This window comes from Gouania willdenowi, chromosome 6 (genome assembly GCF_900634775.1).
Source record: "Gouania willdenowi chromosome 6, fGouWil2.1, whole genome shotgun sequence".
NCBI lineage: Eukaryota > Metazoa > Chordata > Actinopteri > Blenniiformes > Gobiesocidae > Gouania > Gouania willdenowi.
Window position 1 is genome coordinate 37,676,024 of NC_041049.1, and position 13,067 is coordinate 37,689,090.

Consider the following 13,067-nt stretch of genomic DNA (forward strand, 5'->3'; position numbering starts at 1 on the left):
TCAGTGCAGTAGTTGAAGTCCGTGGTGTAGGTGGTGAAAAGGAAAGGAGAGAGGAAAGTCCCTTGAGGGGCCCCGGTGTTGCTGACTACTTTGTCGGACACACAGTGTCGCAGGCGTACATACTGTGGTCTGCTAATTAAGTAGTCCACAACTCAGGACACAATGGAGGAGTCAACCTTCATCTCAGTCAGCTTCTCACCCAGTAGAGCTGGACGGATGGTGTTAAAAGCACTGGAAAAGTCAAAAAACATGAATCTCACAGTGCTCGCCGGCTTGTCCAGGTGAGAGTAGACACGATTGAGCAGGAAGGTGATGGCGTCCTCAACTACAACCTTGGGCTGGTAGGCGAACTGTTGCAGGTCCAGGTGTCGTCTGATAGATGGTTGAAGGTGTACCAGGATGAGTCTCTCCAGGGTCTTCATGATGTGGGACATCAACGCAACCTGTCTGTAGTCCTTGGAGCCACTGGGACGTGGCGTCTAAAGAACACAAAAGTGAGAGATCAGCTTTATTCAGGTTCAGACTGTAACTCTAACAACGCATGATATATTACAATGTTATTACTTAAAATCCTTTTTAAACCTTTTAGTCTAAGTATGTGTGAACCCAATAAAAAGATAACAATATTATGAGTAACATCTCTATGTCAAAGACTAAAGAAAAGGTGATGAACACATGTAGAGCTCACAGTCACAGCTCCTCCTGCTTTACAAACTATTTTAGAATCTACAGAGATCAGACAGAGCTACAGACATAAAATAAAATAGACCTTACAGCAGTGGGTAGCAACTGTCTTTGTCCTTTGGTCAAATCATGTTTATCTCTCTTCAAATCATTCATTTTATCAGCTGAACTCCTTCATACACATTAAAAAACAATACAACTATAAATAGTGTCTGCTTTGTAAAATATAATTATTGTCTCCTCCTGTTACAATATATTTTACATTTATATAATATATGTATATATTCTAACTGTATTGCTTACAACATTTTGTACCTGTGTTTCTGTGTGTGATTGTGTATATGACAAATAAAGTTTGATTTGATTTGAAATGATAATATGATCATTGTTACTGTTAGTTTGTGGTAAATGTGTCCTATAAAGCAAGTAGGTTTGCTGTTGAAGTTAATTGAAAGTTACAGAGTACCTGTTGTAATGTGCTCCTGACCCTTTGGAGTACACAATGATTTCGTGGTTGGGAGTCATTGACTTACAGCAACCATAAAAATACAAGAAATCACAGATAAAGAAGAAGATGAACAGAACAATGAACATATTCATAATGTACACAAACCAGTGGTAAAGAAATAAATAAGTCTGTAATGAAATGATTCGTATTTTAGAATAAATAGAAATACTTTACATTATTTTAGAATTCATAGAAAAACTTTACATTATTATTTAAGAATAAATAGAAATACTTTAGATTATAATTTTATAATAAATAGAAATACTTTAGATTATTAATTTAGAATAAATAGAAATACTTGGGATTATTATTTTAGAATAATAGAAATACTTTAGATTATAATTTCATAATAAATAGAAATACTTGGGATTATTATTTTAGAATAATAGAAATACTTTAGATTATAATTTTATAATAAATAGAAATACTTGGGATTATTATTTTAGAATAATAGAAATACTTTAGATTATAATTTTATAATAAATAGAAATACTTGGGATTATTATTTTAGAAAAATAGAAATACTTTCGATTATAATTTTATAATAAATAGAAATACTTTAGATTATTAATTTAGAATAAGTAGTAATACTTGAAAATGACAATCAGTAAAAAAATGTTACACACTGAGCCTCGGTCCGCCTCTGACGTGTGTTGCACGCCCCGCCCCCTGAGCGCTCGGTGGGCGGAGCTTAGAGAGGACGGTTGATCCAGACTCTGTTCTTGGACCTGTGTTACACAGCTGTGTGGTTACACCTGCGCCTAACAGGGACCGAACCGATGCGGTTCAGGGCGGCTACGGACCCAAACCACGTCAATAAACCATCGACAGCGACAGTGTGACGTAACACACACGGAGAAATGTCCAGACCTCAGAGCAGGATTGGGATCAAATTACACCAGCACGTCATAGAGGTCAAGAGCAAAGTGAGTGTGTGTGTGTGTGTGTGTGTGTGTGTGCGCGTGTGTGTGTGTGTGTGTGTGTGTGTGTGTGTGTGTGTGTGTGTGTGCGGCTGCTGCTGCTGCTGCTGATGATGATGATGTTTACATGTAACTGATGATAGCGCTCCCTGTTGAAGCTTCTGCCTCACATACTGATTATTATTGGTTAGTGGTTCATACTGAGTGATTATTACATTCATACCGCGTGCGTGCGTGTGCGTGTGTGTGTGTGTGTGATGGTGATAATGATGCACATGTAACTGATGATAGCGCTCCCTGTTGGAGCTTCTGCCGATTATTATTGGTTAGTGATTCATACTGATTATTACATTCATACCGTAGACCTGTGTGTGTCATATCAAACTATCTCTCTGTGGACCTCCTGGACGTGTCACTAGTAAATCAGAGTGTCTCACGGACCAGATAAACCGGTACTATAGATGAAGGAGTACAAGATGAACCAGTACTTCCGGTTTAATTCACAGTAAATGAAGCATCAGTAGAGTAGAAACTGAAACTGTAGCTTTACAAAGAAACAACGTGATTGAAACAGATAATAATAATAATAATAATTTTTAAAAAAAGTAATAATGATAATAATAATGCGGCTTAGTGGTTAGGACATTCACCTCACAACAAGAAGGCCCTGGGTTTAAGCCCTGGGGTGGACACTCCACACTCTTTCTGTGTGGAGTTTGCATGTTCTCCCCGTGCTGTATGGGTTTCCTCCCAGGTTGAGTGGAGTCTGTAGATTGGCGTGCGTGTGTGTGCGCGCGTACGTGCGTTGTACCCCCATGTATAACATCCAATGAGAGCTGGAGATAGTCACCGTCAGACCCCCGCCACCCAGAAAAACGATGGATGAATGGATTATAATAATACGTGTATGTTCTTTACATGCCGTAATCTACACCAGCAATTTTGTGAACGTGACATTAACATTGGACCTTGGGTGCGGTAGCACTGAGGAAGTGCTGTTATGGAAAGCTAATTCTGTCTTACAGTACATGCACTGTACTGTGTTTTGCATCAATTTAGTTTATAATGACCCCACACTTTTGACAATTTACGCTGTTTTCTTTGCTCTCCCTGTCGCTCGCGTCCGTTGGTTTTCGTCTCTATTTTGCGTTCTGCGCTGTGCTCGGACGTGTCGTCATCAAAAGCGGAAAACGAAGCTTCAAGTCAGAGAATTTTGCCTCGACGCATTTTAGTAATTGAATTACTCGAATACCTCGAGGGATCGTTTCAACCCTTAATGTTTCTTAAAGAGAATGGATGGTATTGATTTATCAGTCTTGATTGTTGATGATATATTTAATATTGAACTGAATATTGATATTAATCCAAAGTATATTTAAAGCTGGGGTAGGGGCGATTTTCTTTAGATACACTTTTGAAGTTTTTGGTTGAAATTGTCTTTATGTCCTGACAGAAATTGAGATCTTATGTGCTCTGAAAAAGGAACGAAGAAACTCTGTCAACTGTAGCAGCTGTAAACCTGTAATAACTTCAACCAATGGAATAAACAAATCCTTTTTTTTAACCAATCACGTCTCTCTGTCTCCCTGCTCGTTCTTGATCCCTCGCATGCACAAGCTCACACTGAAAGCGCGTCACCGCTGACAGAGTTTTTGGTCACATTTTTTAACATATATAATGGTAAAGTTTTTTTTTTACTTACTGCTGAATGAGACATGAGACGACAAAGTTTCTGCACGATACAAGCGATGAGCTGAGCTCCTGTTCTGCAGCAGCTGTGCGCATGCATGTGAGTGGGACGGAGCACAGAGGGGGAGGGGGGAGGGAGGTAAATGCGGAGCCATCCAGTAGGCTACATTCAAAATCATGTTAGCTTTTGAATATCGCCTACCGTACCTTTAATCTGATTAATCAATAATCACAGACTGTGCTCTAATGTAGCTGCTGATGGATCACTTTTTAATTGTATCAGCTCAGACACATTTACCTATAACTACTGTAGTGTGATGTTATTGATCCTGTTTTAACAGACTTTTAACAGACGTCGTGACTTTGAGTTGTGTGATTAGTTTAGATTAGTTTGTGTTTAGTTTAGTTTAGTCTGTAGATAAAGGACCTCACACACAGACTGACTGATCTCAGCCTCATGGAAAAAGCATCATCCTCGAACTGTCCGCAGGTTTAGAAAAATAATATAAACCAAAGAAGTGATTTTCTTCAGACATCCAAAGAAAAACTCCACATTCTGTTGATTATAATGAAGTAAACAAACAATGAGGAACGTCTTTATTTTTCTCTATTATTCCCTTTGTTGTTTGTCTCCAGTTTGAAGCAGAATATCGTCGCTTCGCTCTGAAGAGAAACAGTCATGGAGGTTTCCAGGAGTTCTATCACCTCCTCCAAAGCCTTCATCTTATCCCAGGGGTTGAGGTTCTGCTGGGATACGCAGACATCCATGGAGACCTGCTTCCAATCAACAATGACGACAACTTCCACAAAGCAGTGTCCTCAGCCAATCCGCTGCTTCGTATTATCATAACAAAGAAAGGTATCAACATCTTTCCATTTATTTGATCAATACATGATTGTCTCTGTGTTTTCATACAATCGTCTTTCTACATAAACGTGTTCACACCACAGATCTGTCGTGGTTTTAGCCACACCCACACATTAGCGAAACAAATCAGAGCCTGGCTGGGGGTGGGGCAAATGACCGGGCCCTTTAAATCCAAATAATAAAGCTCATGATAACATCATTTTACAACATACACATGCCTGCAACAGAGGGACTTACAAGCTTCAACACCATGGAGAGTGACTATGTCATTTTGAAGTCCATCAAACGGACATGAAGTATAACAAAACAAGAGAACAACAAAAACATTAAGATGGTCACTAACCCAGATTCAAAGCATCTCAGCACCACGGATAGCGGCCGCATCATTTTGACACCCACTTTAACCATTTCAACTCAGAGCCTGTATCAGTAGCTATAAAGGTTAGTAAAACTGGCACAGCAGCCCACATGATCACAAACACTATTTCAATATGAAGTACTATAGACCTACTCACCACTATTTGAAGGGTATACGACGAGCCTTGCGCTCCGCGAACTCGTCCATAATGCTCTGTATGTTCATTTTCTTTGCTCTCTCATTTTCTATGGACAACATGGCAAGTCCACTCAGTCTATTTTGTCCAACTGTGCTCCTCATGTGGTTTTTAATACGTTTTAACTTGGAGAATGAGCGGGACACATGACTGACGTGCGCAGGGTGGAAGTAGAGCCTCATTAAACATCATTGATCACTGTTAACAAAGACGAAGCAGCTCAGCGAGCTAACGTTAGCTTCTCATCTTTGTTTGGGGACGATGATATCAGGGCAGAGAAGATTTATCTCTGCAGATAAGTCTGTGAACTAAAGAGATGACAGTGTATGTGTGAAAGATAGGAGGGACTTTAAAAGTGAGTGTTTTATTTCAGGTGTCATTTTGCTCTTTCTGTCACTAGTAAAACAGCAAATCTATTTCCTGTGTATTTTACATGTTCAGCTGATCAATAATCAATCCACCCACTGAATATTTTTAAACCAACTTTTTTTCTTCAGAGGATGAACCCGAGGTTTTTGGCACAAACTCTCTCCAGCGACGAAAAAAGGGGCTGGGCTTAACTGGACTACGCACTGCCACCATAGGCTCCACCCACTCGAGACACAAACCCAGCCTTTTGATTGGCCAGCCTCAGGACTTCAGACAGATCTCGTCCATCATCGATGTGGACATTCTGCCTGAGAGTCACCGCCGTGTTCGTCTCCATAAGCATGGGACCCACAAACCGCTGGGGTTCTACATCCGTGATGGCGTCAGCGTGAGGGTCACGCCCCAGGGAGTGGAAAAGGTCAGAGGTCATTGAGTCCGGACCCACCTGTGTTAAACACTGAGTTTATTATTGTATCATTATGGTTAAAACATGTGATCCACTTTGTGTTGCTGTTGATTTGTTCTAAAGTAACGTTTAAATTCAAAGCTGAAGGTGACATTTTAAACTTTAACTGAATTTAATCCAAACCTTGTTCTGATCCACTGCTGATGTCACTGTAACCCACAGACATTCCTGATGTTTCCATGGAAACACTGAATACTGACCACATGTAACAGAATGTGACAGGAACACCTTAAACAAACAGAACAAAATAACGTCAAGTAAAATAATGTCTGTTTTCTGGTGAAGAAGGTCAAAAGAATAAAACGTTAAAAAAATTAAATAAAAACACTAACACAGAACATGTGTAACCTGATACCAAACTAACATAGAATATGTGTAACCTGATAACAAACTAACATTGGACATGTGTAACTTGATATGAAACTAAGATAGAACATACAGGGTTCTCACCAGGAATCTTTCACAGCATATGGGGATTGCGCGGTGTGTGAGGGAGCGGCACTGGCATGGGCAATTTTGTAATTTATAACTCTGAGGGCTAAAATTAGTGAAGTAAAGCTAATTTTTTAGTTTTTTTCTAAATCTTTGTTACTGCCTTGCTTTAAAGTGAAAAATGGTTAGTGTAATTAGTCAAGGTGATGATGAATGTAGTTAGAGTTACTCATGCTTGGTATTGGTCCTCCACTTATAAATACTCACACAAACTAAAGAGACAACAACTAAAATGGTATTCAAAGACTGATTCCAAGACTCGCTTTTCTGATTTAAATGAGGTATTATGTGAGACCCGCAGTAATACTGGGACTGAAACGTCTCCCAACGCCCTCACACAGATTATGAAGCACTGTTGATTTTCATTTTTTGTATGGTGTTTATAGGTTATAAAGCAGAGGATGCACACAGTAGAGCTTTATTCAGGCAGGGAAAAGTAGGGGGCGTCATCACTCTATAGGGGATCAAAATTACAATGTCGGGCGCCCTTACGCTCAACAGCACTAGCGAGAACCCTGACATAGAACATGTGCACCCTGATACAAAACTAACATAGAAAATCTGTAACCTGATACGCTGAGTAAAGAGACAAAGATCATCCTCCATTTGTTTCTGGTCCAATCTGTCATTAAACATCTACGCTTGGGCACTGTTTTAACCATCAACATTTATATATGAGTAAACTACCTTTGATGTATTGATCTCTGAGGCCTACACCATGTGTTTATCTTAAAGAAGTGATCAGATCTTTGATTTATTAAATAATTACTGTCATTGCATTTAAACCTAATGGGAGCTGTTTTTAGGGTTTGAGGCTGAGTTCAGTGAGACCTTCACTCTCAGCCTGATGATGATGATGATGATGATGATGATGATGATGATGATATAGACAAACTCTGCTCACCAACATTTTCAACATGACCTGTTCTTGCAGCAATTTGTCTGAACTTCAGGAAACACAAGCTCCGCCCCCATTATCGACCTTGTGTGTGTGTGTGTGGGTGTGTCCTTCAGGTTCCAGGTGTGTTCATATCTCGTCTGGTGAGGGGGGGTCTAGCTGAAACTACGGGACTGTTGGGCGTCAACGACGAGATCCTGGAGGTCAATGGAATAGATGTAGTGGGAAAGTCATTAGATCAGGTAAACTCTCAGATCCCTCTCTCCCCCTCCCTCCCCGCTGATCTCTTGCCCTGCCTCCAAATTTTCCAAAGTCCCTCCCTCAGAGGAGCTAACAAGCTAACGTTAGTCCGATAGCAACATTACAGTAAAATAAAATGCTCTGTTAAAAGCATATTACTGCAGCGCTTCTCTATGTGCACACACCTCAGCAGCAGCAGAAACAACAGTGTCACTTACAGCAGCCCAAACGGAGGCTGCTGCACGCACATGAACAACACATGCACCACAGAGTTCTAGTGTAACAATTACAAATCAAACATAATGTAAATCAAGCAGCAGTTATTACCTTTCAAGCAGAAAAGTCACAAACTCCATCTTCTACTCCTCCAGACCATACACTGTAAAAAAGACGGCGCTCTAGCTCCGGAAAAGGGGTGGGTACTGTGAGCAACAGCTGTCAGACAGTCCATCAAACACAATCCTGGCTCTTATTGGTTCTTTTTGCTCAGTCGCAGTGCATTCTGGCAATCTGCCAAAGGCTGCAGGAGCAGCAGGGGGGACTCAATGAGTCTGTTTTTTCACACAAACTACTAGTTTAATGTAAAGCTGTCCTTACATAGTGACAGCCTTAGCAAAAATATGACAAAAAGTAACTTTTATAAGAGTTGTCGACTGCACCTTTAAATACACATTTTTCATTATTATTACTATTAATAAATATATTGTAAATACATGTATTTATTATTTAAGTAAACAATGTCAAATAATAAATGCACATTAAACCATATAGTACTTTATTTTACTTTATAGTACAAAATAATACTTTTTATTAAGATTACTTAATGAATGTGTGTTTAAAGGCGTAGCTGCAGTTTGTTGTTGTGTTTCTTAACACACACATTCTAAACACACTCATTATGAACACACAAACACACACACATAATTTCCCCTCAGAGTCACTATATTGTCCTGTGTGTTCTCAGGTCACAGACATGATGGTGGCCAACAGTCATAACCTCATAGTAACAGTGAAACCTTCCAACCAGAGGAACAACGTCACACACAGAGTCACTAAATCTTCTGGTTCTGTGGGATCAGCAGGATCCAGTGGATCAGCTCGTGACTCACCAAGTCCTGCTGCTCAGAGCAACCCCATCACTGCCAGGTGACCTTCGACTTTTAATACTACAGGAGCTCATTAGGACTTTTAGATGGCTAACAATCACTGGTCCAAACTGAGTCACATGATCTAAATTCTAACTGCCCATCATGATTTCAGATCAGCAGTTAATCTCTTCATCGACAAAACACTTTGTACACGTCTCAACAGAAGCTCAATTAACCACAGCACATAGTGTCACTGTGGAAACACACATTGAACTACATAATACTAACAACAAAGAGCATTACATTAAATACATCTTATTTTACAAAATCAGTAGTTTATTATAAAATTATATCTTTGACGGTTCTAAATTATAGTATATGATGTAATATGATACAACAAGACTGAATCAGGAATGCAGCAATATACAGTAATCAAAAACATTTGTGCTTTAACACAAGTACAACAAATATAAAGATTAGTGTAAACAGAAAAATAAAAATGCAGCTCTTGCTTTTCCTCTCCTCCCTCTCTCTTCTCTTTCTAACCTCACCCACTGCTCCTTCATGCATAAACTTGCAAAGGAAAAAGAATCAGAAGCCAATCTTTTGTTTCTAATGAGTCCAAACACAGATCACCTAAATCGGTTTTAACGACTACACTGTTTGGAATTGCGTCATTCTTTTATTTATTTTTACTGTCAATATTTTTATATAATTTTCAATAGATTTCAATATGGCTGCAGCAGATATTTACCATGTTTTTCCCATAATTCTGTTTTGTTGGTGTTTTTCACTCTTTAGAATAAAGTGTGTTAGCATTTGAAAAATGTGCTGTAAAAGTTGTGTTCAGCAGGTAGTGAACTAATTATAATAATTTATAATTAATAATGATAACTGAGAAAAGACTTAATGATGTTTGGTGATTGTGGGAAGTGAATGCATTTAGTGTTAAAACAATGACAAGTGATTCATAGTCCACATGGACTGAGAGTTTAGAACATGTGACTTCAGTTTAGACCAATGATTGTTAGCGATAGAAAAAAACTGTAAGAGGGGGAGAGGGAGGAGCAGGAGGAGTGGGAGGTCACATGCACTACATCCACACTGCAGGTCTTAATGCACAATTCAGATTTTTCAAAGAAGAAGAGGTCCTAAGGTGACCCTTGACCCCACAGGTATACGTTAGTAAATAGAGTCATCTAGTGTAGAGCCACTAATAGAGCCAGTTTTATGGTTCTATCTCTCCTTCCATTGTCCATTCTCTGCTGCATCTTCCTCTATGGCTGTTGTTTTCAGCTTCTCCCGAGACTCAAAATTATGACGTTTTCACACCTTGGAGTTTGATAGGTCTAATAGAAAGCTCCTCGGCCTCCACACTAAAGTCACATTGCAAAAAATCAGATCTGTTTCAGATTTAGGACCACATATGAAAGCGACCTGGGTCAGATTTGAAAAAATCTACTGTGAGGAATTGTCTAAGATTGCCTTATTTAAATGAACATTTTGCGTTTTCAACATGAAGTCACTGCACAGAAAAACAAAATGACATTTGAAGAAGTTAAACTGGAGGGAGCACAGTCCCATTGGTGCGTGAGTGTGAATGGGTGAATGAGTTGATATTGTGAAGCACTTTGGTACTACTTCAGTGTGGGGATAAAGCGCTAAATAAATCATGTCCATTTACCATTAACTGTGTGTGTGTGTGTGTGTGCGTGCATGCGTGTGTGTTACAGTAACAGCATAGCTGAAGGTGACAGTGAGGATGAGGAGGATGACTGTGACCTCATCATGGAAAACGACTCTTTGCTGACTCATCAGGTCATCAATTCTAACCTAAGAGACTCACATGACCTCAGGCCCCTCCCACAGAGCATCTCTCTGCCCAATAGCATGGCAGCATCCATGATTTCCAATCACAACGGGAACAGTGAGGAGAGCCTGAGGGAGGACGGGAACATCATCTCTCTCTGACTCCGCCCACCTTTGACAGGACGGGCTGTGATTGGTCTGTATTTACACACTGGGTCAACACAAGAGTAGTGTGTAACAACACTGGAAGGCCTTAACATGTGATGTCAGTAAAAACTATTTTAATCAGATGCTTGGAATGAACTGGAGCTGGAGACGGAGTCACACAGGAAACTGTGCTTCTATTGGTCGACAGCACAAAGGATTGTTCTACATACTGGATATAGACTGTGTTAAAATAACATCATAGAACTGTTAGCACAATGATCTGTTAGCATTTTAGCTTCACATTACAATCATCGGATTACACACAGACACACACACACACTGGCCTTTGTCATATCCGGTCGTGTGTGTGCATGTGTGAGAGAGAGAGATTAGGCCACACATGGATTAGAGCGTAAACTTTTTTAGCCTGTTTTCCTGTTCTGTGAACATAGATCTGTGGACATAGATTGGTGGACATGGGTTGGTGAACATAGATCTGTGAACATAGACTCTCAGGATTTCTTGTTCCATTGATCGATGGATGATGATCAGTTAAATGAAGAAAAACTGATGAAAATGAAAGAATATGTTGATCATTTGCAGATGATTTTTTATCCTGTGAATAGTGCATGAGTGGAGATGTTCATGTGCACATGTTTGATTATTTTCAGAGTTTTGGGGAGAATTAATTCAGTAAAAATGAAGATGGTGCTTCTCACAGTGAGTGTAAGAGCATCAGAGGACCTCTGTTCATTTGCATGAGGCTAATGCTAGCTGGGCTATGCTCTCATTTCGTTCAGAAGGATTGATAGATCACATGTTTAATGATCCATGATTTTATTATGCAGAAAGCTTTATCAGTTTTATATTTTTTAGCTGAGTCACTTTTTCATTCATGAAGTCCCAGATGCTATAGGAGATGGTGGAGGGTTTACATACACACACACACAGAGAGAGACTGAGCTGCAGTGAATTAATCCTAAATGTGTTAAGTAAAAAGAAAAGTGCTCGTCCTTCTATTTATTCTTCTTTCAGGTTTTTTCATCTGTTCTTTATCTCATGATGATAACAGTGTGTAACTTTTCTGATTCTGAACAAACTTTCACATCCTTCATCAACCATGAACCATTGTAATCGCGTTTAATTGATGCTTTGGCTCCTCCCACAGTACTAAACAGGAAGTGCCTTTCCCTTGTTCCTATTGGTCCAGCACAGCCCCTCCCAGTAGCTCTAATGTGAATGTAAAACAGAGTGTTATGAAGTATCATTAAACTGCAGAAAGTCTTGGTTTGTCATTGCAGCGTGTGCTTTGTGCAATCAGATGCTCTTATTGATCAGGTGTCACAATCTGCTTATTCCTGCTCTTTGGACTGAGCAGGGCGCTAACGCTAGCATTAGCATCATCCATTAACCGCTAACGCCAGTATTAGGATCATCCATACACTGCTAACGCTAGCATCATACATAAACTGCTAACTAGCATTATCCATACACTGCTAAAACTAGCATTAGCATCATCAATACACTGCTAACGCTAACATAGATACACTGCTAACTCTAGCATTATCCATACACTGCTAATGCTAGCATTAGCATCATCTATTAGCTGCTGACACCTGCATTAGAATCATGCTTACACTGCTAATGCTAGAATCATCCATACATTTGGCGGTGGTGGTTGAGTCCGTTGGGACATGGGTTGGGAACTGATGGGTTGCCGGTTCAAGTCCCGATGTGGACCAAAAAAAGAACGGAAGTTATTCTGGTAACTGGAGAGGTGCACTGCCGAGGTGCCCTTGAGCAAGGAACCGAACCCCAACACTGCTCCCTTCATTGTAGAGCGACTTTGAATACCCAGAAAAGATGTATAATAGTTATAAAAATGATACACTGCTAAAGCTCGCATTAGTATCATCCATACACTGCTAATGCTAACATTAACCTCACCTATACAGTGCTAACGCTAGCATTAGAATCATCCATACACTGCTACCGCCAGCATCAGGATCATCCATACACTGCTAACGCCAGCATTAAGATCATCCATACCAGGGGTCTTCAACCTTTTATTGACTCTGAGCTACTTTCGAAAAATGCATTTGCCGGAGAACTACAGGTGTAAGATTCATTCAGATCGCTAATTTCCATATAGAACAGGTAAATGTGATTATTTTGGATACACATTAAAATATATTGACACAGAACACAATGTCCATATAACGTTCACCAGCATGTGCATTTTTAAACTAATTAATGAACAAAACTTAAAACTTACACCTGTAAATGCATTTTTAATGCTTCAAAATTGTGAAAAGGGAACTTTCCAAGTTGAAAA

The 13,067-nt window shown here is 39.6% G+C and overlaps 1 protein-coding gene across 1 annotated transcript; it reads left to right on the forward strand.

The window, feature by feature from the left end:
• The first annotated feature begins 1,868 nt into the window (after nucleotides 1–1,868).
• On the forward strand, nucleotides 1,869–11,188 carry pard6a (par-6 family cell polarity regulator alpha). The gene is made up of 6 exons (XM_028448703.1): nucleotides 1,869–2,118; nucleotides 4,438–4,660; nucleotides 5,721–6,010; nucleotides 7,565–7,690; nucleotides 8,653–8,834; nucleotides 10,510–11,188. The coding sequence occupies exons 1-6, from the start codon at nucleotides 2,053–2,055 to the stop codon at nucleotides 10,745–10,747; spliced, it is 1,125 nt and encodes a 374-aa protein (XP_028304504.1). The 5' UTR covers nucleotides 1,869–2,052; the 3' UTR covers nucleotides 10,748–11,188.
• The last annotated feature ends 1,879 nt before the right edge of the window (nucleotides 11,189–13,067 follow it).

Coding starts and splice junctions, on each gene's coding strand:
- pard6a (XM_028448703.1), top strand. CDS start 2,053: ATGTCCAGACCTCAGAGCAGGATTGGGATCAAATTACACCAGCACGTC. Junction 2,119..4,437: donor TCATAGAGGTCAAGAGCAAA/GTGAGTGTGTGT, acceptor GTTTGTCTCCAG/TTTGAAGCAGAATATCGTCG. Junction 6,011..7,564: donor CGCCCCAGGGAGTGGAAAAG/GTCAGAGGTCAT, acceptor TGTGTCCTTCAG/GTTCCAGGTGTGTTCATATC.